A 27,781-nucleotide genomic window follows, 5' to 3' on the forward strand; every position below is an offset into this window, starting at 1 on the left:
TATGCAAATAAATAAGACAAATGTGAGTCCTCATTGTGGTGTTTGAGAGTAGATTGTAAACAACCAAAGTTCCTTGGAGATCTGATAAGATCCTAAAACAGAGAATCCTTTTGTTCAGGCAAAGAAATTGGGACGTTTCTTTAAGAAGGATGAGCTGGAAGTAGAGTATTTCTTGAACATTTATGAGAGTTGGCCGGTGTGGGAGGAGGCTATATTTTAAAATTTTTTATTGATTTTTAAAGAGCGAGGAAGGGATGGGAGAGAGAGAGAGCAATTTGTTTCACTTATTTATTCATTCATTGGTTGATTCTTGTATGTGCCCTGCCCAGGGATCGAACCTGCAATCTTGGCCCATCGGAACGATGCTCTGGTCAGCTGCGCTATCTGGCCAGGGTGAGGCTGTATTTTAGAGTATGGAACCCAAAGGGGTCACTCCTATGAACTGATAAGAGAAACCTCAAAGACATGGTCTCCCTCTTTGTATATGTTTTGACCTGCCATGAAAGTTACTCTTAGACTCACTGTCCTGTGCTTATAACATTGTAGTTACGTATTCTCTGATACAAATCTGAATGTTCCTGAAGGTATTTTTAGAAATACTATCATTTTCCTTACTAGGTGAATGAAGTTCAGGAAGTCAGCACAGTTGACACGTGGGTGTTGGTCCCAGCAGCACTAGTTACTTTGTATCCTTGACTTATCACTTACCCTCCCTGGGCCTCAATAGCCTCTGAACCCTAATTTGGGGGAGATTAGGACAGATGATCTTTGAGATCCCGTGTAGCTCTAGATGCCCTAACTTTATGACTGCTTTGGCCAGTTTTGCGTGATTAGAGCCATTCTTGTGGGCTGTACTGCTTGCTTCTTGGTCATTATCCATAGGAGAACCTGTTTGGTTGAAGGCTGTGGAGTTACTAATGTTCAGCATTTTTTGTTAAAATACTTTGCAAATAATTCTGCAGTACTTTTCTGTTACAGAAACCGTTTGACCTACCAGATTTGTTTGATTTTTTCCCTTTACCAGTATACCCTGCCTTAAGCACTGCTACATAGAAAGAATGGGAACTATTCATTTAGGTGAAATAAATATTAAACTTGTTTTGGTTTTCTTCTGCCAAATCACCGGGGAAGAAACAGTTAGTATCCCAATATGATCTATCAAGTTCCTCCATAGGGTTTCTCATGAGCTACAAATTGAAATGGAATAGAAAATGTCGACATAGTAACTTAAATTCCATAGTAGTTCTCTACCTGATTTACTTTAGTTTACTTTAATTTCTTTGGCATTGTCTAATTTCTTTTTAGATTTGTAACATGCACTTAAATTCATGCATCATTGAAAGATTTCAGTGTGTAATATAAATGCAATTAGTATATTTTATTTTAATTTAATGTGCAATACTCTAAACGTTTAAAAATATAAAGCAAATGCATGTTCTTTTTTTTTTTAAAGGACAAAATTGTATAAATTTATCTAATCTCAGATAAGACAGAGTAAAAAGTACAAGTGTTCTCAGCCCCATTACCCACCCCCCTCCAATCTGGCTGAACTAGAGTGGCCCACCCTTAACAGTTTGACAGATATCCTTCCACATATTTCTGTTACATTGTGTGTACAGTTTAAAAGTTGTGGTGAGCTTTTCTTTAAGGACTTCTTCATGCATGATAGGTTAAGAGCTTCAGTGATTGGGAGAGTGATAGGACAGAGTCTTGACCTATATTATAGTTTTCAATAAAGCAGATTTTAAAATCATGATTCACTGCCGAAACCGGTTTGGCTCAGTGGATAGAGCGTCGGCCTGCGGACTGAAGGGTCCCGGGTTCGATTCCGGTCAAGGGCATGTACCTGGGTTGCAGGCACATCCCCAGTGGGAGATGTGCAGGAGGCAGCTGATCGATGTTTCTCTCTCATCGATGTTTCTAACTCTCTATCTCTCTCCCTTCCTCTCTGTAAAAAATCAATAAAATATATTTTAAAAAAAAATCATGATTCACTGTTAGTTTATGTTTTATGTCCTTATAGGATTAGATCCAAGGGCAACTTTATGGAGCAAGGGTTGATACGATAAAATGTAATAGAGGACAGTGTTGGATATGATTTAGTCAGTAGTAAAATGAGGTATGACCTCTGAACTACAGTCCTACTTACAAACAGCTGGTAGTTATTGCATTTTCAATAGGGATAGAACAGCCAATGGGCTTAAGGAAAAAGAAAACCAAACTAAAAAAGACTAGGTGTGGTCTGGCTGGGTGCTTGAGGCAGTGGGGGGACCACTCTGTAGTGCACATGGTTTTCTGGCCACTTGGCTGTGCATCTGGAGCTAATGCTGAATAGTGTTGAATGTCAACTGTACTTGAAAAATAAAAATAATTAAATAAAAAGGCTTAATGATCCTTTTTATTTACTAACAAAACATTATGTGATTTTATCCTATTAGCAAAGTATTCTCAATCTCAATGTTTTAAGCATCGCTATTTCTATAAAATCTGTCCCCAGACCTTTTATTTCAGCAAGTCTAAACTTACCTTGTGCTTAATCTTCAATCTGAATGATATACTAAAGCAGTTGGGCAGGGGAGTAATGTCATGTCCTGGGTACTTTTTCTAGCCAGCCACCTTAGCGACCATCACATGTCACCCTTTTTATTTTGTAATGTGAGTTTCATGTATTAAATTATTGTGTCTACTACTGTATCTTTTCTTAATCCTTACCCAAGGATATTTTTCCATTGATTTTCAGAAAGAGTGGAAGGAAAGGGGAGAGACAGAGAGTGAAAAACATTGATGTGAGACAGATAAATCTATTGGTTGCCTCCCACATGCACCCTGACCTGGGGCCAGGAATCAAGCCTGAAACCGAGGTACATGCCCTTGACTGAAATCAAATCCAGGACCCTTCAGACAGAGGGCCAGTGCTCTATCCACCAAGCCAAACTAGCTAGGGCAACTACTCTATTTTTTTTAACTAAGACAAAAATATGTAATTTCCACCCTAACTGGTTTGGCTCAGTAGATAGAACATCAGCCTGCAAACTGAAGAGTCCTGGGTTTGATTCCAATCAAGGGCACATGCCTAGGTTTCAGGCTCGATCCCCAGTAGGGGGCATGGAGGAGGCAGCCAATCAATGATTCTCACTCATCGATGTTTCTCTCTCTCCCTCTCCCTTCCTTGAAATAAATACACACACACACACACACACACACACACACACACACTCACACACTCTAGAGGCCCCATGCACGAAAATATGTGCACTCTGGAGGGTCCCTCAGCCCTGCCTGTGCCCTCTCCCAGTCTGGGACCCCTCGGAGGATGACCACCTGCTGGCTTAGGCCCGCTCCCCAGGGGATTGGGCCTAAGCTGGCAGTCAGACATCCCTCTGGCAGCCCGGGAGCCCTCGGGGATGTCCACTTGCCAGCGGGGAGCAGGCCTAGCTGCAGTCAGACATCCTTAGTGCTGCTGAGGAGGCGGGAGAGGCTCCCACCACCACCGCTGTACTGGCAGCCGTCAGCCTGGCTTGTGGCTGAGCAGAGCTCCCCCTGTGGGAGCACACTGACCATCAGGGGGCTGCTCCTGCATTGAGCGTCTGCCCCCTGGTGGTCAGTGTGTGCCATAGTGACCAGTGATTCCCAGTCGCTCTGCTGTTAGGGTCAATTTGCATATTACCTTTTTATTATATAGGAGTGCCTGGCCAGCCTGGGTGAGGGGCTGATGACTGTTTGCAGGCTGGCCACAGGCCCTTCAAGGTAGGGGTTCCCCCTGGGGTGCCTGGCCAGCCTGGGTGAGGGGCTGATGGCTGTTTTCAGGCTGGCCACAGCACCTTCAGTGTGGGGGTCCCCACTGGGGTGCTTGGCCAGCCTGGGTGAGGGGCTGATGGCTGTTTTCAGGCTGGCCACACCCCCTTCAGAGTGGGGGGGTCTTGGTGGGGTGCCTGGCCAGTCTGGGTGAGGGGCTGAGGGCCGTTTGCAGGCTGGCCATGGCTCCCAGCCACCCAAGCTCCCAGTGGAGGCTGGCTGGAAGCTGGTATCTGGGATTTATTTGTCTTCTGTAATTGAAACTTTGTTTCCATAAACGGAGGCTGCAGCCAGCTCAGCGCAGGCGGGAAGCTTGGCTTCCTCCATCACCCGGGCAACCAAGCCTCCTGCTTGCTCCAGCTCTGTGGCTGCCGGCTGCCATCTTGTTTGGGTTAATTTGCATATAGTCACTCTGATTGGCTGGTGGGAATGGCTTTGGCGTAGTGAAGGTACGGTCAATTAGCATCTTTGTCTTTTATTAGTGTAGATTTCCAATTTTCAACTAAAAATGTTAATTCACATAAAGAAACAGGGAAGTTTGGCTGATACACAAGAAAAATAAGTCAGCGGAAACTGCCTCTGAGGAAATGCAAACATTGGGCCTACTAGGGTGTAAATCAGCTCTGAGAAATATGTTCCACAAAATAAAGGAAACCACAGTGAAGAATTAAAGGGGCGTAAGAAAACAATGCCTCACTACATAGAGAATATCTAATACAGAGATGGGAATTATAAAAAGAAAATGGAAGTTGGTAGAAGGAACCAGCAAACTTGAAGACAGGTCAGTCAATATTATCTAATCTGAAGAACAGGAAAAAAATAAAAATGAACAGAGCATGAGCGACCCATGAGACATTCTCAAGTATTCCTGCATACACATAATCGGAGTCCCAGACGGAGAAGAGAGAGAGAGAAAGGGGCAGAAAGAGTATTTAAGCAAATAATGGCCCAAATCTCTCTAAGTTTGATGAAAAACTTCAATCTGCATGTTGAAAATCTCAACAAATTTAAAGTAGGATAGACAAGGGATCTTCAGTACCATTAAAAATTGACTGGTCATTCAAATTTTGCACCTGAAACCTGTGTAATTTTGTTAACCAATGTCATCCCAATAAACTTAATAAAGGAAAAAAAAAAGAGAAACCATTTCATCTTGCTGTGCTCTAAGATGTAGTAGTGACCTAAATGCCTTATAATCATCCTCATATGGCAACAGACATGCTTAGACTGGCCATGCCAGGTCATTTCCACGGTGCCTGGAGCTATAGAAGATGAGTGTGAAAAGCCTCTTTAGTAAGATACCCCACATAATTGGGTAGGACTCATTATGACTTCCTATTGTGTGTTATAATACACAGGTGAGATACTGAGACACATGTGGAATGCTACAGTTCTTGGTGTAGTTTCCTTTTTCTGTTGTGTGCAAGTCTTTTATTTGGCTGGATTGGTTACCTAGGAAACAGCCACAGGGTAAAGACGGATTGGTTGTTTGGGAAATGGAATTATAGGCCCTTCAAGAAGCAAAAGATTTGTTGGGTAAAACAAAAATTAATTACTGACTGAGCTTGTGCTGAATTAGTGTGGTTCACACTACCACAGTTCTACAGGAGAATCTAGTTAATACAGCATGATTTTAAATTTAGCATGTTTCTTACTTGTCCAGGCTCACCAAAATGCTTATTAAGTCCTGCTTTTGCCCATTGCTGTAGGCCTGCCTTGGGGTTTCCATTGAAGTAGAAGGTTCACTCCCTTCCTGAAAAGCTCATTTTCTGTTTTGGGGTAAAAAGAAGCTGCTGTAAATCAAATGCATAATTGTGTGATACAAACTGAATGTGCTCAGAGAATTTGGAGAATGTAAAAGATCTTGACTATTCAGTGTAAGAAATGGATTTGAATGTACAAGCAGGAGATAATTTTTTGAGGTAAAAGATGAAATTTAAACTGGTAAAAGTTTGGATACTAACAGAACCAGAATTTAGAAGATTCACTAGTAGCAACACAGATCCCTTTCCTCAGACAGCTTATGGGAAATATGTGCGTATGATATAAATTATGTTGGCCTAGCGTCTTAGTCAAGAAAATGAATCTTAGCAACAATATGGACTGACCACTGTTTGCAATAGCCCAGTAATGTATTTAAGGAAAGTCTATCTTCAGTGAAAGTATGACAGTATTAGTTTTGGAATCCTTGACCACAGCAGTCTGAGTACATGAAAGACAGTAAATATTTGCAGAGGAGGAATTGAGATGGCGGTGCAGGTAAACACAGTACTTGCATCCTCCCACAACCACATCAGAATTACAACTAAAATATGGAACAACCACCATTTAGAACTGCGTGATATCTGGCTGAGTGGAAGTCCTACAACTAGACAAGTAAAGAAGAAAGCACATTGAGACTAGTAGGAGGGGCTGAAGCATGGAAGGGGCTCGTCCGACACCCACGTGTGGTGGGTTTTTTTTTAATGAGGAGGGATATCTCAGCTGCAGAGGCCTCCATGCGGAGCAAGGGTCCCAGCCCCACACCAGACATCACCTCAGGATTTCAGTGCTGGGAAGAGAAGCCCCCGTAACTTTCGGCTGTAAAAAGCAGCAGGAATTGTGGCTGAGTGATACACAGGCTGCTAGAAACACAGGCAGTTCCTCTTAAAGGACCAACACATAGACTTACACGGACTCCCTCCTTCCCTCTGAGCTCCAGCACTGGGGTAGCAGCTTGAAAGAATCCAGGGACATACCGGGAGGAACTAAATTGTCTGGCATCAGGGCAAAAACTCAGGGGCAGCTTTCTCCCTGACAAAAGTACTTGCTGAAACCTCCCTCGCCACAGAGCTGACTGGCAGGCATCATATCTGAGTCTCCATCAATCTGGTCCACACAGTTCGTCCCACCCTGGTGATTCCCTGAGCCCCCCCACTGAAGCTGTTTGCAGCAGCTTTGCTATATGAATGGCCTGCCCTGGCTCAGGCTTTAGACTTTCCTAAAATCTCAAACAAGTGCATCTGGACTCAGCATGCCCCATACCTCTCGATAAGTGGCCCCGGACCCGGCACTAAAAGCAGCCGGCCTTGGTTCACAGTTCAGCCTCTCCTGGGCACCTCCAAGCCCAACACAAGTAACAGCCATCTGCAGATCGCTCTGTAGCATGGCTCCAGGCAGGATGCAGGCAGTGGCTGACTTGGTACCTCCTGGGAGGCCCCAGAGCCAGTGCACCCAGTGGACAGCTTCAGACCATGCCAGATTATAACTCTACACATCCACAAGCAACACACTTGAGGGTCAGATTTGGTGAGTACCAAAGCCTCACTGAAACAAGTCTTGCTCCAGAGGGGTATCTTTTACATAGCAGCTCTTCCACTGTAGTCACAGCTGGTCCTCACAGCCAGTTGGCCTGAGGATCAAGTACTCCCAATGATACCAACAGTAATCAAGGCTCAACTACAACAAGACTGTGCACACAGCCCACAAAGGGGTGCACCTAGAGGGTCCACCTTAGGTGACTGGGGAGGCTGAGCCACTGTCCCTACAGGACACCTACTACATAAGGCCACTCTACCAATTCCAGGAGACATAGCAGTTCTACCTAATACATAGAAACAAATACAGGGAAGCAGCTAAAATGCAGAGACAGAGAAACATGTCACAAATGAAAGAACAGAAGAAATCTCCAGAAAAAGAACTAAATGAAATGGAAGCAAGCAAATTACTAGGTACAGAGTTCAAAACAGTCGTTATAAGTTACTCAAGGATCTTAATGAAAGCTTTAAGGGACTTAGTGAAAATTTCTAGGATCTTAGTGAGAACATCAAAGACATGAAAAAGGACCAATCAGAAATGAAGGATACACTAACTAAAATGAAGAATAATTTACAGGGAATCATCAGTAGAGTAGAGGACGCTGAGAATTAAGTGAACAATTTGGAATATGAAGAAGCAAAAAACTTTCAGAAGAGCAAAAAGAATCCAAAAATATGAAGATAGTGTAAGGAGCCTCTAGGACAATTTCAAGCGTACCAACTTTCGCATTACACGTGCCAGAAGAAGAGAGAGAGCAAGATATTGAAAACTTATTTGAAGAAATAATGACAGAAAATTTCCCCTACCTGGTGAAAGAAATAGACTTACAAGTCCAGGAAGCCCAGAAAGTCCCAAACAAAATGAACTCAAAGGGGCCCATACAGGACACATCATAATTAAAATGTAAAAGGTTAAAGACAAAGAGAGAATCTTAAAAGCAGCAAGAGAAAAGCAGTTAATTACCTACAGGGGAGCACCCATAAACTATCAGCTGACTTCTCAACAGAAACTTTGCAGGGAAGAAGGGAGTGGCAAGAAATATGCAAGGTGATGAACCTAAACCAAGATTACTCTACCCAGAAAAGCTACCCTTTAGAATTGAAGGTCAGATAAAGAACCTCACAGACAAGAAGAAGCTAAAAGAGTTCACCACCACCAAACCAGTATTATATGAAATGTTAAAGGGTCTTTTTTAAGAAGAAGAAAAAAGATTAAAAATATGAACAATAAAATGCCAATAAATGCATATCTATTAACAGTTGAATCTGAAAACGCAAATAAACAGGGAATCTAATGACCAAAATAAACTGATGAATAAAATAGAACCAGAGGCATGGAAACATGGAACAGAAGCTCAGAAGGAAGGGGTGAGAGGGGGGAGGGAAGAGATTGACCAGAGAACATATATGCATTACCTATGGACACAGCCAATAGGATGGTGAAGGCTTGGGGTGGGGCAGGAACCAGTGGGATGGGACAGTGGTGGGTGATCTGTAATACTCTCAACAATAAAGATTTTTTTTAGTATTTGTGAATTTATTTTCTTATATACAGTGTCCCTTCTGGTTGTGTGTTAGCATTAGCTTTCTTTCCTTTCAGAATGCAGCTGCTGAATATTTGGTCTTGACTTGTGTTGATAAGGACTTCCGTCCCCATAGGAACATAGCTCTTCCTTCAAAGCTGACTCTCTGTCAGGTCATTGTTTCCATCTGGTTTGTGGAAGACATAGCTCCAATTTTCATTTTCTGATGCTTCTGTGTGCACTCGTGTGGTACGCCAGTCAGGAGATGTGGGGCTGTCATCAGAATCCACAGTATTGCATTTTGTCAGAGGGTCTTTCATTGCCTGTTGTCTATTCTTACAGCTGTTATAAATGGGATAGTGACTACAGAGGTTAATTTGTTAGAGGTCTTTTGCTGAATGATCAGGAGTAGTTTCCTGTTAGGGGTTCTAGCACTGCTGTGAAAGCCTTATCTGTTTCCAAAGTTACAATAAAAGGTTTGTCATAATAAGACACTCCCTCTCCCCCAAGTTTTCTTTTCAAGGAAACTTTTTAGTGTTTCAATTTGAGAACAATTTTGCAACTCCCTGGTGCTTAACCTCCATCCTCTTGCCTTTTCTGGTTTCTAGCAATTGCTGTGATACTTTAAAGGTTAGCAATTGTCAAAAACTTTAAACTGATATACTTCTCTTTGGTCTATGAAGTCACTCAACTCCAAGCAGCAGCTAGAAGGAGGGATAGTGTGGCATTAATGTGATGGTTAGCTCACTTTCTACTCCTCCACCTCCCAGAGATGATCCCATAATGCTATTGCACCTCTGGACATCCCAAGATGGGCTTAATTATTAGGTGATTTGAGAGAAAAGGGTATAACTTGTTTGAGTTATCTTCTTTCATTCTCCTGAAAAAGATAGAGTTAGAGTTCATTAGAAGAATTAAAAAAGAGTACAACTCAGTTTTTTGGTTTTGTTTTGTTTTATTTATTTATTTTAATAAATCTTTATTGTTCAGATTATTACAGTTGTTCCTCTTTTCCCCCCCATAGCTCCCCTCCACCCAGTTCCCACCCAATCCCCTGCCCTTACCCCCCCCCACTGTCCTCGTCCATAGGTGTACAATTTTTGTCCAGTCTCTTCCTGCACCCCCACACTCCTTTCCCCCCCGAGACTAGTCAGTCCACTCCCTTTCTATGCCCCTGATTCTATTATATTCACCAGTTTATTCTGTTCATCATCAGATTATTTATTCACTTGATTTTTAGATTCACTTGTTGATAGATATGTATTTGTTGTCACTTTGTTGTTCATAACTTTTATCTTTACCTTTTTCTTCTTCCTCCTCTTAAAGAATACCCTTCAGCATTTCATATAATACTGGTTTGGCGTTGATGAACTTCTTTAGCTTTTTCTTATCTGTGAAGCTCTTTATCTGACCTTCAATTCCAAATGATAGCTTTGCTGGGTAGAGTAATCTTGGTTGTAGGTTCTTGGCATTCATCACTTTGAATATTTCTTGCCACTCCCTTCTGGCCTGCATAGTTTCTGTTGAGAAAGCAGCTGACAGTCGTATGGATACTCCCTTGTAGGTAACTAACTGTTTTCTCTTGCTTCTTTTAAGATTCTCTCTTTGTCTTTTGCCCTTGGCATTTTAATATGATATGTCTTGGTGTGGTCCTCTTTGGATTCCTTTTGTTTGGGGTTCTCTGCGCTTCCTGGACTTGGAAGTCTATTTCTTTCACCAGGTAGGGGAAGTTTTCTGTCATTATTTCTTCAAATAGGTTTTCAATATCTTGCTCTCTCTCTTCTTCTGGCACCCCCATAATTTGGATGTTGGTACGCTTGAAGTTGTCCCAGAGGCTTCTTGCACTATCTTCATATTTTTGTATTGTTTTTTCCTTTTGCTTTTCCCGTTGGGTGTTTTTTGCTTCTTTGTATTTCAAATCTTTGCCTTGATTCTTGGGATCCTGTAGTCTGCTGTTGGATATCTGTATATTATTCTTTATTTCAGTCAGTGTATGCTTAATTTCTAATTGGTCCTTTTTCATATCCTTGAGGGTCTCACTATATTTCTCGAAGGTTTCTAGAATATTCTTGAGTAACCTTATAACCATGGTTTTGAACTCTATATCCAGTATTTTGCTTTCCTCCATTTCTTTCATTTGTGACATGTTTCTTTGTCTCCGCATTTTGGCTGCTTTCCGTGTTTGTTTCTATGTATTGGGTAGCTGCTAAGTCTCCTTGAGTTGATAGAGTGGCCTTGTGTGGTAGGTGTCCTATAGGGCCCAGTGGCTCAGCCTCCCCAGTCACCTGAGCTGGACACTCTTGGTGCACCCCTTTGTGGGCTGTTTGCATAGTCTTGTTGTAGTTAAGCCTTGATTGCTGTTGGTATCACTGGGAGGAATTGACTTCCAGGCCAGTTGGCTATGAGGACCAATTGTGTCTATAGTGGGAGAACTGCTGTGCTGGAGACACCTTTATGGGGCAAGACTTGCTTCAGTGGGGCTTTGGTGCTCTCTGAGTCTGCCCCCTGAGTGTGTCCCTTATGGATCTGAGGAGTTGTAATTTGGATGGTCTCACTCTGACCACTGGGTACACTGGCTCTTGGATCTCCAAGGAGGTGCAAGGTCATCCACTGCCATTAGACCACCCAGCAGGAGCTACACAGAGATCTGCAGATTCCTCCTCTTTGTTTGGGGTTTGGAGGTGCCCAGATGAGGCGCAGCTGTTCTTTTGGAAGTCCCGGGGTTCTCTGACCCAGCTGCAGTTTGACAGGTTTTTAGGCAGAGAAAGGCCAGGCCATTCGTATGCAAAAGCCTCTGCGCACAGCTTGGGTGGGGTTGTACATTGGGTGGGTCGGGGTCTCAGGGAATCACCAGGGTGGAGCAAATAGCAATGGTTGCCCGTTGGGCCTGCCCCAGATAGGTCCCTGGGTCTCTGTGTCCCACAACCCCGTGCAGGAACAATGACCACTGCAAGCACCTCTACGAGAAAGCCGCCCTCACGTTCCAGCCCGATGCCACACAGTCCAGTTTCTCTCCGTATGAGTCTGGGTCCCCAGATTCTCGCCCAGAACTGGAGTTCAGAGCAGTCGGGAGATTGTATCTCCTTCCCGATTGAAAAAGACAACAGCGTACCCAGCTGCCAGCCCCTTTTGCACGCGCCTTCATACCTCCACACTTCCACACCTCTGCACCTCCTGCCGGACTCGATGCGCTTTTCTCTTTCCTTCTAATTGTAGAATTTCCACTCAGCCAGCCTTCCCGTGGTTCTGGATGATATTCGTTTTGTCTTTTAGTTGTAGTTTTAATGTGGTTGTGTGAGGCAGGAAGTTTGGGTGTTTACCTATGCCACCATCTTCCACAACTCAGGTTTGAGAGAACTGATTTTTTTTTGCTTCATTTTCTTTGAGCATATTGTTTTATTTCTAAAGATGTATCAGTGGCAAAACACAAGTTGCAGGAAAGCCCCTCCTTCCACCAGCCCCACTACCCCGCACGTACCTGCACGCACACACCCACCATGGCCTGTCTGCTCCCTCAGGGCAGCCTCCCATGTGCCCCTCCGAGTTTTACTGCCGTCCTCCAAAGAGCCACTTGTTCAAGGCAAGTGCTATGTTGTTCATATTGAGAAAATAATTAAAACCCAAAATGATGTAGAAACCTATTATGTTTTCAGTGGCTCCAGAAATTTCTTTTCCTGTACTTTTGTGGCAATTTTCCCATTCGCAGTTGCCCTTAAAAGGGGGAAACAAGAAGTTTTTAGCAGGGAAGAAGAAAATATACTCTTTCACCTTCCTTATCTAGGTTTCTACAAATTAATTCACCCCAAATTTGATAGAGGGTTTCCTTAGGTTTTTCATGAGAACATGTTTATATTAAAATGGTACTTCATATTTTACAAAATTCACTTTCCTGTTATTTGAATGAATAAGGAGAATGGGGCACCTTAAACCTCTACGTTCCTGCTGAAACATGCCAGTAATGGTTTGCCAATTGTGAACACTTGTACATTGTACCAACATTGTTGAACTTCCCAAATGGTGGAATTTACTAGTTTTTACAACATTTTCTTGAATATAATGAAAAAGTACTTATATTGTAATATGCTTAGACCTTTTAACTTTAATAAATTATATTGGTTCTAGTATTTACTTCATTATTTATTTTACTTGTATGCTATGCTTAAACATATTTTAAGTTTGCCTTCAATTTCCTGAGAAGGGTTTTTTCTCCTCAGCCAAAATAAAATAATATACAGTGAGTCTTGGATCTGGGAAAACAAAAGTTCCAGCTAACAAGAGCTGGAAACTCATCTCTCTTGTTCACTGTTATTTTCCTGGAGCCTAGAAACAATGTGTGTGACACAAGTACTCAGAAAAGTGTGTGTTTAATGAATGAGATTAAGTGAGTTGCCTTTTCACGGCTTTTGTGAGGTTTACTTTAAGTTCGCTTTTTATGTTAAGTCAAGCATTACCATTACCTTGAAGAATGGGACTCAGTGGAATTAAGTGCTTGAATGACCCACAGAGAGAGAAATACGAGTTAAGAACTAAAGGGGTGTTGGTAGGAAATATCCCCTACGTATGCCAAACCCACTAAAACATTCCCACCTTTTGCATCTCCCCCAGGAGCACTCACTGTGGGCCTTGTGCGACAGTGTCAAACAATCCATGGACGAGACCGAACGTGCATCCCACCTCGGCTTCCCCCGGAGTGGGTCACCACACTGTTTTTTATCATCATGGGAATCATTTCATTGACTGTCACATGTGGTTTGCTGGTGGCTTCCCACTGGCGAAGAGAAGCTACAAAATATGCTCGATGGATAGCATTCACTGGAAGTAAGTAACCTGTGCTAGTAATTTGTCTAGAAGGCGTGCGCACTGGTATTTTTATGAAGATAATCAAGAATCAGTAATAAGGACTCCATAATCATCAGAGAGCAGCACTTATGGCCGTCAGATAAACTGCATAGTCCCATCGGTTCTTCAGAATGCTCAACACAAGACCAGGACATCCAAAACCTTAATTGCTTTGTATGAAATGCTATTTTAATGAATTTTATTTTTGCTAACATTGTACATGAGTGTTTTGAGGTCTGTGACTCGGAGCTACCACTAACCTGAGTCTTTTCCTCTTCTTGAAGGTATTGGTATCTTCTATCAAATAAAGGTAAATCTAGATGAAAATATAACAAATATAAATTAGATTTAGGTGCTGATGTTCTTTTTAATGCCATTGATTTTTAGTTTTTTTCTGTCAGCTATATGTGACCATTGAAAAATCAACACATAGGATTATTTTATAATTGTTTCTCAACATTTCTTACTCTATTAGTCAATGCCCAAAGGTGTGATATATTTATATGTTGCACATTCCTTTGTATTTTGCAGAATTGTGTAATTTCAAAATGTCAGAGGCTTAGCCCAAGTTAAAGGAAACAAAAATGTACAAAGAAAAGCTGTTTCTGTAATTTTACTTTCATGCTTCTTTTTCTCTAAAGCAGTTTTGCCCCCAGGAGACATTTATCAATATCTGGAAACATTTTTGGTTGTCACAAGTAAAGGGGGATGCTACTGACACCTAGTGAATGGAGGCCAGGGATGCCGTAAACATCCTACATCTACACAGGACCGCTCGACAGCAAAGGCTTCTCTGGCCCCAAATGGCAGTAGGGCCCTATTTGAGAAGCCATGCTCTAAGGCACAGCCTGACGGTACTTATGCCACACTACAGGACTGAACTTTTAGTTCAGTGCCTAAAATCATCTCAGGTTTGCGTAAGTTTTTTTTAAGTGACTATTATAACACAGCTTACTTTCACTTGCTATTTTCATTTAGAACTCATAGGCTAGGGATGAGGCTTAATCCCACATATCCCTATTGTTGTTAAAACTCAATGTATCCTTATAAGACAATAAGATAAGGGTATAGTTCACGAGCTGCTCTCTCTCCCTCTCTGTGAAACTCTCTTAATGTATGCTTCTAGTTCTGCTTTATTGTCTCTATATCTGCTTTATTTTTAAATTTAGATCAAGTTGCTTTTTAAAAATACATTTTTATTGATTTCAGAGAAGAAGGGAGAGGGGATAAAGAGATAGAAACATTAATGATGAGAATCATTAAACAGCTGCCTCCTGCATGCCCCCTACTGAGGATCGAACCCACAACCCGGGCATGTGCCCTGATTGAGAATCAAACCCTAACCCTAATCTTAACCTCCTGGTTCATAGGGCAACACTCAACCACGGAGCCATACCAGCCAGGCAGATCAAATTGCTTTTGACAGAAAAAAATCTCCATTCTTGTTAAGAAATATGAGACAAGCCCTGACCGGTTTGGCTCAGTGGATAGAGCGTTGGCCTGCTGACTGAAGGGTCCCGAGTTTGATTCTGGTCAAGGGCATGTACCTTGGTTGCAGGCACATCCCCAGTAGGGGATGTGCAGGAGGCAGCTAATCGATGTTTCTCTCTCATCGTTGTTTCTAACTCTCTATCCCTCTCCCTTCCTCTCTGTAAAAAATCAATAAAAATATATTAAAGAAAAGAAAAGAAATATGAGACAAGGTGATGATCTTTTGTGAGGTCGAACAGACCTCCCAAGACAGTTCTTTTCTAGATAGTAGGGTCCAGAGACAGTTGTAGAGACAGTGCTGCTACCTTAAAGGGTATTGATGAGGAATTTTAAGGAAATCTTTACTCACAGGGTATATTCACTTGTTCAGAGAGCATTTACTCTTTATGTAAAATCAAAGAAGAAGCATATAGTTTTTGGATTTAGTTAAAATTTGGGAATACATAAGCTATGAATATGAAAAAAAATCTCAAATACAGTTTAGCAAAGTAGTATGCAGCAAAGTATTCATTAAGATGCTCACTGAGCCATTGTTTCCTGTGACCCAATAAAGGGAAAGAACTATGATTATGTTGTTTAAGTTTTTAAAATAATATGCATATAATAATGCAAAGTCTATGAGTGTCACCAAATGAAAAGTAAGTCTCATTTGTGTCCCTGTCACCCAGATATCCAATACCCCTTTCCTTGAGGTAACACCATTGTTACTAGTTTCTAGGGTTTCCTACCAGAGGTGTTCTAGGCATAAAACCATGTATGTACACGTGAGTGCTCTGTAACTGTATATTCTGTTTATATTATTGTGTCCCTTGGGGTTTTTTAGCTCAAGAATATATATTGGAGTTAATGTCATCTAAGTAAGCACAGAGCTGCATTCCTCTTAGCTTCCTTAAATACATTGTTTTTTGTTACTGGAGCTAATCCACTGGATTGGCAGTCCTGAGGGGGTTGGGCTCCCCCTAGTGTTTCCATTCAGCCTTTGAAAATGTACTATTGCCTGTCATCATCTCGATTGCATGTATTTATTTCTGTTCCAGTTAAGCTGTAGTTTTGGTAAGAATGTGAGGGTAGTATTTTCGGTTCGGTTTACGCAGCGGAGAAATCTCTCCGAGGAAAGCCACACATGGTGGGGGAGAGGAGGCAACAGAGGTGTCCTTTTCTTCAAGTCTGACCCTGGTCTTCTCCTTTACCTAATTCACGTCCGCATCTACCGCCACACCTGATATTTAACTCTCACCACCATGGAGGATACGAAGTTACGTCTCTATAGGCTTATTTAGGACCCAAAACTTAATAATCAAAAGTTGATAGATATTACCAGCGTTAATATTTTAAGATCTAATGTAACTTCACAGGTCTCATGGTTTAAAAGAAAAATCATCTACCCACATTAAATATCCCCAAGAAGTATAGAGAGCCTAATATTTTGGATTAAAATCCAAAATTAGATTGAATAGGAGTTGCTTCCTTTAAATTTGATTAAGCTTTTCCTAACCAATTTGGAAAAAGAATTAAGTCTTGTAATATATTAAACTCTACTTTAAGTATAGTCGTTAAATGTTTACTCCATTATAATGGATAGATTTTTATTTTACAATAGAAAATATGAAAGGATAAAAATAAAGTCAGCATATCAATTAACAGAATGAACTGTATATCAGCATATGTCTAAATTATTTTAGTTTTTGAGATTAGAAGAAACAAATTGATTTTAAAACTAATCATATCCTATTGTTTTTATAGATTAAGTTTAGCTACTTAGATTGTGGTTTCATTTTACTTACCAAACCATATTAAGGCATAAGAATTATTAGAAATTGGTGACAGATAATACTGATAAGTGGACATTGGCAACACTGATGAAGTTATTTATTGCTGACTATACAACAGAAGGACCAAAAGATCTAACACTTAATTACTGGATTTTTTATTTGTTCTATTGTAGGTATCCAAAAGAATCCAAATGTGCTTATGTAACATTTGGCGTGGTCATTTGCCCAAAATGAGATAGACTGATTGTGTGTATAATATAAAATAATCCACCTAAATAGTGCAAAGCAAACAAAGGTACTGGTATAGCTCTTGAGTTAGTATGTTACTTGAGTAATGTTACTTTTTAGTACATTTCTGGAGCTGTTCCAGGAAAAGACTCCCATTTTGACTATTTTTTTGGTTAATTTGCTTTTTTTAAAGTATATTTTTATTGATTTCAGAGAGGAAGGAAGAGGGAAAGAGAGATATTGATCAGCTGCCTCCTGCACACTCCCTACTGGGGATCGAGCCCGCAACCCGGACATGTGCCCTTGACCGGAATCGAACCTGGGACCCTTCAGTCCGCAGGCCGATGCTCTATCCACTAAGCCAAGCCAGTGAGGGCTCTTCTTTTGGCTTTTAAAGGGCTCTGTTAAGTTTTATTGATTGGCCCAAAAGTAATTTAAGACAAGTGTCATCTGATATGTTTATCCAGGACTGTCACTATTCCTTGGGATGGGTCTAACTTGGAAAAGGTTTCTCATTCAGATTATAACAGAAAGCTTCAACTCTTCATATACAATGAGTATGGTAATCTGTCTTCACATTACACTGAGAAATGTTTCTGCCTCCAGAATTGGAAAGACTATTCACATTTTACCAATGTGCTTTCAAAAAGCATAAACTGTTTTCTTGGAAAAACTAGCCTATCCGTAGGCAGTCTGCATTTGCTCAGAACATTTCTTCTATAGCACCGGGGAGCACACTGTTTGCTAAAATAGTGGCCTGTGGAATTACTTCTACTCAGACAGTGGGTTTTCTGATATTTTTCTAGAAACATTTTTAGCAAATATTAGATTTCATTGTGTTTGTATACAAAACTCAAAGGTTTCCCACCCTCCCCCACTTGCGTATATTCAGAAACCTAACAGGTTGGGTGGTTTGGGGGCGGGGGTTTTGTCCATGATAAGAGATAGCCACTCTGACAATTTGCTAATCATTGCAGAAGTCTGAGATTCTTTCCACTAGCTGACTTTAAATCAGAGTGAGGTAAATGGTACTTGGATGTACCCTTTCTCTGATTCCTTTTAACTAGTACCAACTGAGAGGAACAGAGAATTGGCAAAATAATAACTCCAATGACATGCAACATTTATTCAGCGCTTACTCTCAATGTGGCTGGTACTGTGCCAGGACTTGATAATGTTTGTTTATACTTCTAGCATTTACTTCATTTTCAGAAGGGAACCAGAAGCCTAAGATTACACAGCTATTAAGTAGCACAGCCAGAATGTAGCCCTGAATCACCATTTAAGTAAATGGTCAAGAGTAATGCATACGAGTACTTGGTAGGTTTGGGGACCTTTCTTAACGCTGATATTTGAAATGGTCTCAAAAGGCTAATCCAGCTTTTCCTGAATTTGTTAGATTTGGGGGATATTATATGATCTGTAGTATATGCAAATATTTTGACAAGTGGTTTATGTTTTGACAGGTTTGACCATGTTATCAATCCACAACCCTTCTTATAAACTTCCTTTGCGCCAAATTTTCATTTTTTTCCTAATCACCAAACCATGTTACTAATGTTGTGTTTTGGTTTGTTTTACAGTGATCCTTTTCTGTATGGCTGCCCTAATATTTCCAATAGGATTTTACATCAATGAAGTCGGAGGTCAACCTTATAAATTACCCAACAACACAGTAGTTGGGTCATCATATGTACTTTTTGTCTTATCAATTTTCTTTACAATAGTAGGACTTCTGTTTGCTGGCAAAGTTTGTTTACCAGGCTGATGAATGTCTACATTGCTTGACATTTTAATTATTTTTATTTTATTTAAATTTTTTATTTTTGGAGGGTGGGGAGGACAAAGGCAAGGCATCTGAGTAGTCCTGGCTTAGAAAGATGCTTAGATGAAACTGATGCTGAAAAGAAGAAGAAGAAAAAAAAAGCTTTGATTTGTTCTCACTATGCACTTTGGATTTTTTTTAAAAAGAGAGCCTTTTCCTTAACCAAATACAGACAATATTGACTAACCCCCTGAGCATATTTCCAGGCCGTCGGGTCTGCACTGTGGTAGTCGCCTAGTGAGGGAGAACGCTTTCTGCTGAAAAGCATGGGGCCCTTTGTGACTCTGTTGTTCCGTTTTTAACGTCTAATGGTTCATTTGAGGAAAAAAATTCTAAGTATTTATGAAACATGGTGGACCAGAGGGATGCAAGAGAAGTTCCTGTGGGGCTGGCCTCACCTCCTAAGAAATTAGTGTTCACAGCTTCCTTGTAGTTGTATGAGCCTGTGGCACCAGAGGGGATTGCCATTGCGTTACTGCACCAAGAAGCCAATAGATCAAAACTTGTTTGCTAAAATGTATGTAAAAATTCTGAAATTCCCTATTCTCTGTGTACAAAAAAAAAATAAAACACTAAGAGACATGTTACTGGGGGTGGGGGGGTGGGGGAAATGTTCCTTATATTTATATAAATATATATAATATATATATTTTGCTGATGCAGTATACAGTGTATATATGTGTGTGTGTGTGTGTGTGTGTGTGTGTGTGTGTGTGTGTGTGTGTAAATTTATACACACACATGCAAACGGTTCCTAGAAGAGAACTCTGAATGCTTTGCTAGCAAAACACTGTGGTGTGCAAACCTAGAACTCAATAGAAAAAAGCCATTTATCTGAAGGCTGTGTAGTGGAGAGAGTCTTCAGTTTACCTCATTCTTTGTAACAGCCCTTGATTTTAACAGGTTTTTGTAATAGGTACAAATAATCCTGTATCTTTCTAGGTGCAATTTTAAGTTCAGCTAAAATTCTTTGTAGGTTAAGTTGTTTGCATGTGACAGTAGAAGGTAAGACCCTGTCACACCTCGGAGTGAGGGAATTGGCACAATTTAAATGATAGGCAGCTGTTGTTTGTTGTGCAGAGGTTCTTTTTCTACTGATGTCAGTTCACAATATTCTGGCCATTTACCCCCCTCCCCCCAGAATCACTCTGCTGTAACAATTAAGTGTGTTCTTTTCATCCATAGGCATTATTATTAACACATCTCCTTTACCAAAACCCGAGCAATACAATGTCTTTCATGTACTGTAAGCCTGTGCTTGCTAAAAGCTACCTTCCTGTATTTACGTTAAAGGGCTGCACTAAACCCACAGCTTTATGTTTTTCCTAAAGAAGCATTGCCGCTGGCCCTGAACCCACATGTTGTTTTAAAATACACATTTCTCTCCTCCACGTCTCAGGCCCCGTGTCAGTGCGTAGTTGTTTTCCAGGTGAACACTACAGGTATCTCCTGTTTGAAACGTGGGGAGGAGGGTCTTTCATGCCAACGGAGCTAAGCGTTTTCTTCTTTAGAGGAAATGGCAATCCGAGTGTCCCTGGCAGGAGAGCCCTGTGAAGTCCACGCACCGTGTAGTACAGCTTCACACACACACTGCTTTTCAGAAGCTTAGGTCATGGAGAATGGGCACTTCCGAGCAGGCTGCCGCCTCAGGTGTCCCAAGTGCGAAGTGGAGGAAGCTGCTGTTTTCCACGCTGGCTGGCTTCACGTTCCTGCATCTCACTGTGAGTTCAGCAGTGTTTTATTGTGGAAGAAAACCCCCGTGTTGCAGCTCACTCAAGAGGGGGGTAAGAGTGAGCCACCACTGAGGCGCATTCCTGGAGTGTTAGGGGATGTCACACTTTCCTTCCCAGGGCCAAAGAAACCTTAGAAGATGCTTGAAAGAGACTCTTTCCCCAAGTGTTGTGATGTCTGGTCAGGACTGAGAGTACCACTGGACGTGTTCTGGGGGCGTTTGGGATTGCCATTCCCAGGGGGATTTATGTGACTGGTCCTCAGTCCCATGGGTCACCTGAAGGAAAGCTTGGTTGTCACCATTATACCACTGAGATAAAGTGTTAGCAAAGTGTGGTTCAAATTAATTTATATGACCAAGAGTTCTTCTCTTCCAAAAAGATGCATTTTATTGTAAATAGTTTCTCAAAATACTTTTAACTGGATCATGAGGATGGGGAGAGAAAGTTTCTCGGCTGCTAAGAATTTCCCCACTGTTTACTTCTTTCACTTACAGTGACATTGCAAGATGACAAAGCGTAAGGTTTTATTTGTATCTATTACCCAAACCATTCAGTTGACTATAATTTCATCATCATCTTGGAGGTCCAGTGCATAAAGGACTGATGGGGGAAACTCCCTACAACCAGTCAGCACCCCGGGTTAAAACCGTCCATCACATAGTGTGTGACGTCAGACCTTTGTATTCTTCCAGACCAGACATTGAAATGGACATATTCATATAAAATTCTATACATCCTGTAAGTGAAAAGAGAGACAACTGTCAGCAGTTGCTTTTAAAAGGTCACAATAAGTACTATATAGTACAGTATTAATTTATAGCAGGAAATCATAGCTTGTAAACTGTATATAAAACACTGTTTTATGGTGCAATCATTCGTCAAACTTTTGTCTGTTACATTGTTTTTAGAGTGTGTATTCTCATACCTAAGAACACACTGTAAAATCTGCTGAAAACTAGTTATAGGTTTTATTTGCACAGGATTTAATTAGTTTGAATTTTTTGGAAGCTCCTATTAAATATGCCTAAACACCTGTAAATGTGGAAAACCTTCCTTTCATTAAAAGCAACATTTCAGTATGATTCTTTCCAAAGGTAATCCATGTTCTTTGTTGTCAATGTGTGTATGTGATTTTTCTGACTCTTCTACTTCTTATAAACTTATTTTATGTTCCATTTCTTTTGTTCTTAAAGGATAGCTCTTTCCCCTGCCCCCCTTCTTTTTAGTGTTCTATATGACCAAAAGACTTCATTGATTTTTTTTCTTACCCTTTTGCCTAAAGTTTTGGTATCCCCACTTGATGTTCTGTAAATCCACTGTTTAATCTCTTAAGTAAATGATCAGTCCTGGCGACACACGATCTGTTGACATAGAGGAAGGCCCTGAGAGGGTGTTGGGAGCTAGCTTTGGGTCACTCTTAGCTATTGTTTTGCATCGTGGGCTTCATGGGAAGAACAGTTGCATTGATTTTGTCTTCATTAAAAGGCTGCTAGCCACAGTTACTCTGACTGTAGTGACTGTTTTACCAACCCACTTTAATCTTCTTCTAAAATTAAATGTACATTCACAATACAAAACAGTAAGCTGTCTTTCAGAGCTAATTTTTGAAGGATAAAAATATATGAAGGAAAAAAGTGGCCTGTGTAGTTTGGGTTCCCTACACAGGACTTACTGTATCACCGCAAGAGATTTTGAGGTTTGTGATCAAGGTCTGTATATTACCCCAAATTTTATTAAGAATTGTTTTGTAATTGGTTATAACACTTTTCAATTAATAGTTTCAAAATAAATTGTTAATACAAAATGTATAAAATGAACATAATTTTCTTCACTTGTATTTTTGTTATTGAGCAAGTTATCAAAATAAATTGTCTACTAAAGAAACTAAAAAGGCTTCTATTACTTTGAAATAAGCTTTGATTTTAAAAATTTATTTCAAAATTGACTTGGAGATTTCACATATTCACACAGTGGCACTTCCATGCCTTAGTTTGGTTTTGCTGTTTGCAGTGTGGGGAAAAGTCTCCCCCCTCTTCTTCCAGTCCCACTCCCAGCTCCCCCACTAGGGAGAGATGCCGTTAATATTCCAGAATAGATCACACATGTTTACCAATGAGAGTCACTCAGCAAGAAAAGACCATACACATGTGACTCGCCCTTGTGTTTCATGTTTCTGAACGAGGAGAGAGAACTGAGCCCAGGCTCCTGGAGCCAGCCATCTTTTCTTTCTTCCTTGCACAAAGACCTAAGCCCGTTCATCTTTGCTTCCTTCTTCTGTTTCTACTTTTCCTGCAGGCCAAAGGATCTTAGCTTCTAAGATTTAGATTTGTGTTGAAGGAGGAATAGAGACCCTTGGTGTCTAGACTTGTCCATGTGCTCCGTCAAGGTTTCCTGGAGCTAACGAGATGAGCCTCGTCTGACAACTGATGGTCAAGTAAAACACTGTACTTACCTTTGCTGCTCTATCCTCTTTATACGGCCCCTTTTGGAGCCTCAGTGGGGAGTTGAGAGAGTAAGACAAGGTAGGATTTGGACTTTCTGGAGTTCTGGATCTTAAGTGCATTTTCTTGTGCTCAACTATTGCAGTTTGCCCGAGACTGGGGGATTTCCTGGGACACAAGACTTTCAGTGCCTTAACTGAGAAAGTTCCAGGTAAACAAGGATAACTTGTTCACCCTATCTGCACCATCCAAACCCTATCCTGGTGTATAACACAGATTAGAGGTATTAGAAGAGTTCTTTCCCATAAGCCTATTAGTGAACAGGTCAATTGGAAATTGTAATGGTGGGTTTATACTGAACTAAGTTAGGGGGCACTTTTCTCTTCTCTATGGTAATGCCTTATGAAAAGGCAACAGACTGGCTCTCAAACCAATAACATGGGTTCAAAAATACCTTACTGTTAACCTGGTCTCCCACCAATTCTAGCCACTCTGAGAAGATTATAGAAAAAAACACCGACTGTTTCTTTTAAGCAAAGTCAACACTTCTGGGTCTCAGTTACCCAGCAACAAAATAAAAGTAGTTATAAGTGGTGCTAAAGCTAGAAAGCATAATGTCATATTAACTTTTAGAAGCTTGGTTCTTTTTCTAGCAGAAGAAAATACTGAGATGATATTTTCAAGCACATTCCAGGTTTCTACAAATCAGCCCCAGTTCCACAAACTAAGACCACCCAAAATTAAATTTCAAGAACTTTTTCATGAGACTTAGAACATTTCAGAGCTGGATGAAATCTGCAAGAGCTGGCTCAGCATTTCCATTTTCCAGATCAGGGACTCAGAGAAGCTTCTTAGCTGTGGCAACATCACACAACTAGGTTTCAGCAGGACACTCGGCACAGTACAGAATGCCTTTGACAGGCCTTGGACAGCTGTTCGAACCCGATAGCCACTTGACCCGGTCTTCCTTCAATTAGTCATCTACTGCAGTCCATCCAAGTCATTTCTGCCCAAATAATCTTAACAAATGAAAGCGTATGGTTCCAGTTCCTATCATTCCCCATCTACACGGCTGAAGCCCAAACTTATTTAGCACAGCATGGAAAACCCTTCATGGTCTGGCTTCAGGCTCTCCGTCTTCTTTCCCACCACTCTCTCTCCACTGACAAACCTGTTCATTCTTTCACAACACCTCTGTCTATCTTGACTGTGTCTATACTACCTCCTCCTTGCAGTTTTCCCTAATCCCTCCTATATTTGAGTTATATTTAATTTTTTGTGCTTTTTCTTTTGCTTATACCTCTGTAACAGAACTTAATAGAGGGATATAGGCTGCCTGGATTCAAACCTCAGTTCCACAATTCTAGTGGTGAACCCTTAATCACTTAGCCTCTCTGAGCCTTGGTTTTCTCATCTGTAGAATGGGCTAATAGTACCTACATCATAGTGTTATTGTTGGTTTAAATGAGATAAAGCGTGGAAAGTGCCTGGCACATAATAAGCATTCAATGCCAAAGCTGTTATTAAATACTTCTCTATAACTAGATCGTAAACTCTTAAATGCAAGGAATTGGCTTTCTCATGTTTCCTAGAGAACTGTCAGAGTGCTTTACTCGTGAATTGAGTTATCATAACTAAATTCAGAGCTGGGTTATAAAGGAAAATCATGAGACTTTCCTGGAGGTTTGAAGGATCCAGTCATCTAGAATTGCTTCGGTGGACTTCTTTCTGAAAGCCAAGGCTTGCCTCGAGCAGCCAGTGCAGTCCTTCATGGTAAGGATCTGGCTGTGTAATATGCCAGTCTCATTGACCTCCTCATGGTATGTCTGTAGACTCGACACCTTCCTATTGAGTCACCGCGTGCTAATACTGACAGGACCAGGATGCTGCGAGCTCCCTGTGGATCCCGAGACTGGAGGTTTCTTCGAGCTTGTGGGTTCTCCATAATCTTGAAATGATACATTGGTTATGTCTCATAAAGACTTGGTTTGGTCTGCCACAGTGGTTTTAATTATTTCTGCTAAAAGGAGTGGACTCAAAAATTTGAACTCATTTTAGATGCAGTTATAAGTCCGTAAAATTAATGGTCTGTCCTCACTCTGGCACTCTTCATGTTGTCTAAATATTTGATTTAGTTGTCTCAGACCATTCAAGAATCTTCCTAAATTGAAAAGTAAAAACTCATTCCTTTACATTGCTTTGTTCTTCAGGGAAAAATACAAATATAGTTGAAGAACCAATCCAAGAAAATCCTTTCCTTTATCCATAATAAATTGCTCAAGGGGAAAAAATAATCCACATATCTAAGAAAGCTTTTAACTGCCTCACCTTCCTCATATTTTGCTAATGTAGTGAGAAGCAAAATGGACTCGAGTTGCAGTCACCCCCACTCACACGCCTCATTCTGTTTTCAGGGTCACCATAACTATTTCTTGTCATCAGTGCTGTTGTGGAGGACATTACCATGACCCTAAACTGAACAAATTTTTTTTTACAGTTAACACATCTGTAATTATTTTTTATATTTTTATTGATTTTTTAGAGAGGAAGGGAGAGGGGGAAACATCACGGTATAGGGAAACATCCATTGGCTGCCTCCTGCACGCCCCCTACTGGGGATGAAACCCAGGCATGTGCCCTGACGGGGAATCGAACCAGCAACTCTTGGGTGCACTGGCAACTCTTGGGTGCATGGATACAACCATCTGAGCCACACTGACCAAGGCACCTGTAATTATTTTTAATGAGTATAGGAAATTAAAGTTTCCTCCCCTCAATCCAATCTCCAGACACAGTGTATATGTGTGTGTGTGTGTGTGTGTGTGTGTGTGTATATATATATATATATAATGCTCAGTTTTAACAAAAGCAAGATCATTATACACATCTGCCACTACTTTCTTCTTAAACATATCTTTGTCAGTAAATATAGATCTTCATTTTAATTGGGCTGTAATATGTATATCTTGCCCTGTTAGTGTATGTTAAGGTTGTTTCCAAGTTTTTGTTATTACAAATAATGCTACTGTGAACTTAGACCTTAGATAACAGAAACTTCCCAAATATCATAGTAACCTGAAATTCTAATGGAAGGATATCAACTACTCTTTAAGGCAATTCACCTTTTTGAAAGCACTGTGGTTAAGAAATAGTGTCCTTCATTAAAATGAGCTGTTGTTGCTCAGTGGTTGTGTCATGCACCTGACAGGTTGCCAGTTCCATTCCCCGTCTGGGTACATTCCCAGGTTTTGGGCTGAGTCCCCAGTAGGGGGCGTGCAGGAGGTGGCCAACTGATGTTTCTCATTGATGTTACTGTCTCTCCATCTCCCTTCTCTTAAATAAATAAAATAAATAAATAAATAAATAATAAAAATAGTGGCATTCATTAAAAGTTTGGAGAAAGAAATGGACATTAAGTTCATGTTAATGTGCTTTTCCATATGCCATTTTACTGTATCCTCTGTGGAGTAGGAGGAAGAATTTTATGGACTAGAAAAACTATGGATCACAAGGGTGAACAATTAGACTCCTCAACAAAGTGTGCACTGCTACTGCTTGATCACCAATTCATATATATAAAAGGCTACTATGCTAAGTGTCCCTCCGACCATCAGACTGGTCGCTATGATGTGCACTGACCACCAGGGAACAGACACTCAACGCAGGAGCTGCCTTGACATGCACTGGCCATTTGCAAAGAAACGGCACCACGGACCTGGCACCAACAAACCAACACTCAGCTCCCCCAAGTGGGACACAGGCCCCACCACCACCCCAAGCAACAGCCCACCAAATCGCAGCCAATGCTGTGGAGACCCCATGGTGCAAAATGCAGCCCACAACCCAGCCCATAAACGGTGGCTGTGGGCACTGGGTAATGACATCAAATAGCAATGCCCGGCTTCCTCTCCTAGCAGCTAGCCTCCTTGGAGTTTCTTCAGCCCAAGAACATGACTTGCCTCTACAGCCAGGTGCAAACATTTTACACTTTAACCAAATGTCTGTGAAGCGTTTTCCCATACCTCATTTGATCCTCACAGAAGTCCTGGAGTAGGTAGATAGGAGACTCAGTGGAATCCTATTTTTTGTCTCATTAGCCAGAAAATGAAGATTTAGAAAGTTTGGAAACTTGACCCAACTGAAAAGAAGAAAGAAATGGTGGACCTTTAAAATGACCAGTTTTTCTCACTGAACAGAATATAGTCAAACACTGCTGCAGTTAAATATTTTACCCTTTGTTCTCCCTGCATTATTTACAATAATAATCTGCTTCATGTTGATATTTACTGCTGTGCTGCTGACAATTACCTAAAAGAGAAGTTGGGGTGCTTCACTGGGCTGGAAAAAGTTTAGCTACATCAGAAAGCAGGTCTAATTAAGCAAGTTAATTCTATATATATAAAAGGCTAAGTTGACTCGCACATGCGCGATACATGTAAAACTCTCACTGGCGCCAATTGCACCTGTGTGTTTCAATCTGTCATTGTCAATTGTGAATTTAGTTGACATTTCTATTATAGAGAAAGGGCAAATAGTGATATTAAAATATTTCTTCTAATTAATTTCCTTTCAATGTGCATGAATCCATGCACCAAGCCACTAGTCCTATATAATAAAAGGCTAATGTGCAAATTGACTGAACAGCAGAACAAACGGTCGCTATGACATGCACTGACCACCAAGGGGCAGACACTCAATGCAGGAGCTGCTCCCTGGTGGTCAGTGCGCTCCCATAGTGAGAGCGTTGCTCAGCCAGAAGCCGGGCTCACAGCTGGCGAGCGCAGTGGCAGTGGTGGGAGCCTCTCCTGCCTCCTTGGCAGCACTAAGGATGTCTGACT

At 41.1% G+C, this 27,781-nt stretch overlaps 1 protein-coding gene across 1 annotated transcript; it reads left to right on the plus strand.

The window, feature by feature from the left end:
• Positions 1-362: 362 nt before the first annotated feature.
• MOSMO (modulator of smoothened) lies at positions 363-19,355 on the plus strand. Its single transcript, XM_023764832.1, has 3 exons — positions 363-393; positions 13,220-13,432; positions 18,528-19,355. Exons 1-3 carry the CDS (start codon positions 363-365, stop codon positions 18,710-18,712), a joined length of 429 nt encoding a protein of 142 aa, XP_023620600.1. The 3' UTR covers positions 18,713-19,355.
• The last annotated feature ends 8,426 nt before the right edge of the window (positions 19,356-27,781 follow it).

This window comes from Myotis lucifugus, unplaced genomic scaffold (genome assembly GCF_000147115.1).
Source record: "Myotis lucifugus unplaced genomic scaffold, Myoluc2.0 scaffold_352, whole genome shotgun sequence".
In the NCBI taxonomy this organism is placed as follows: Eukaryota; Metazoa; Chordata; class Mammalia; order Chiroptera; family Vespertilionidae; genus Myotis; species Myotis lucifugus.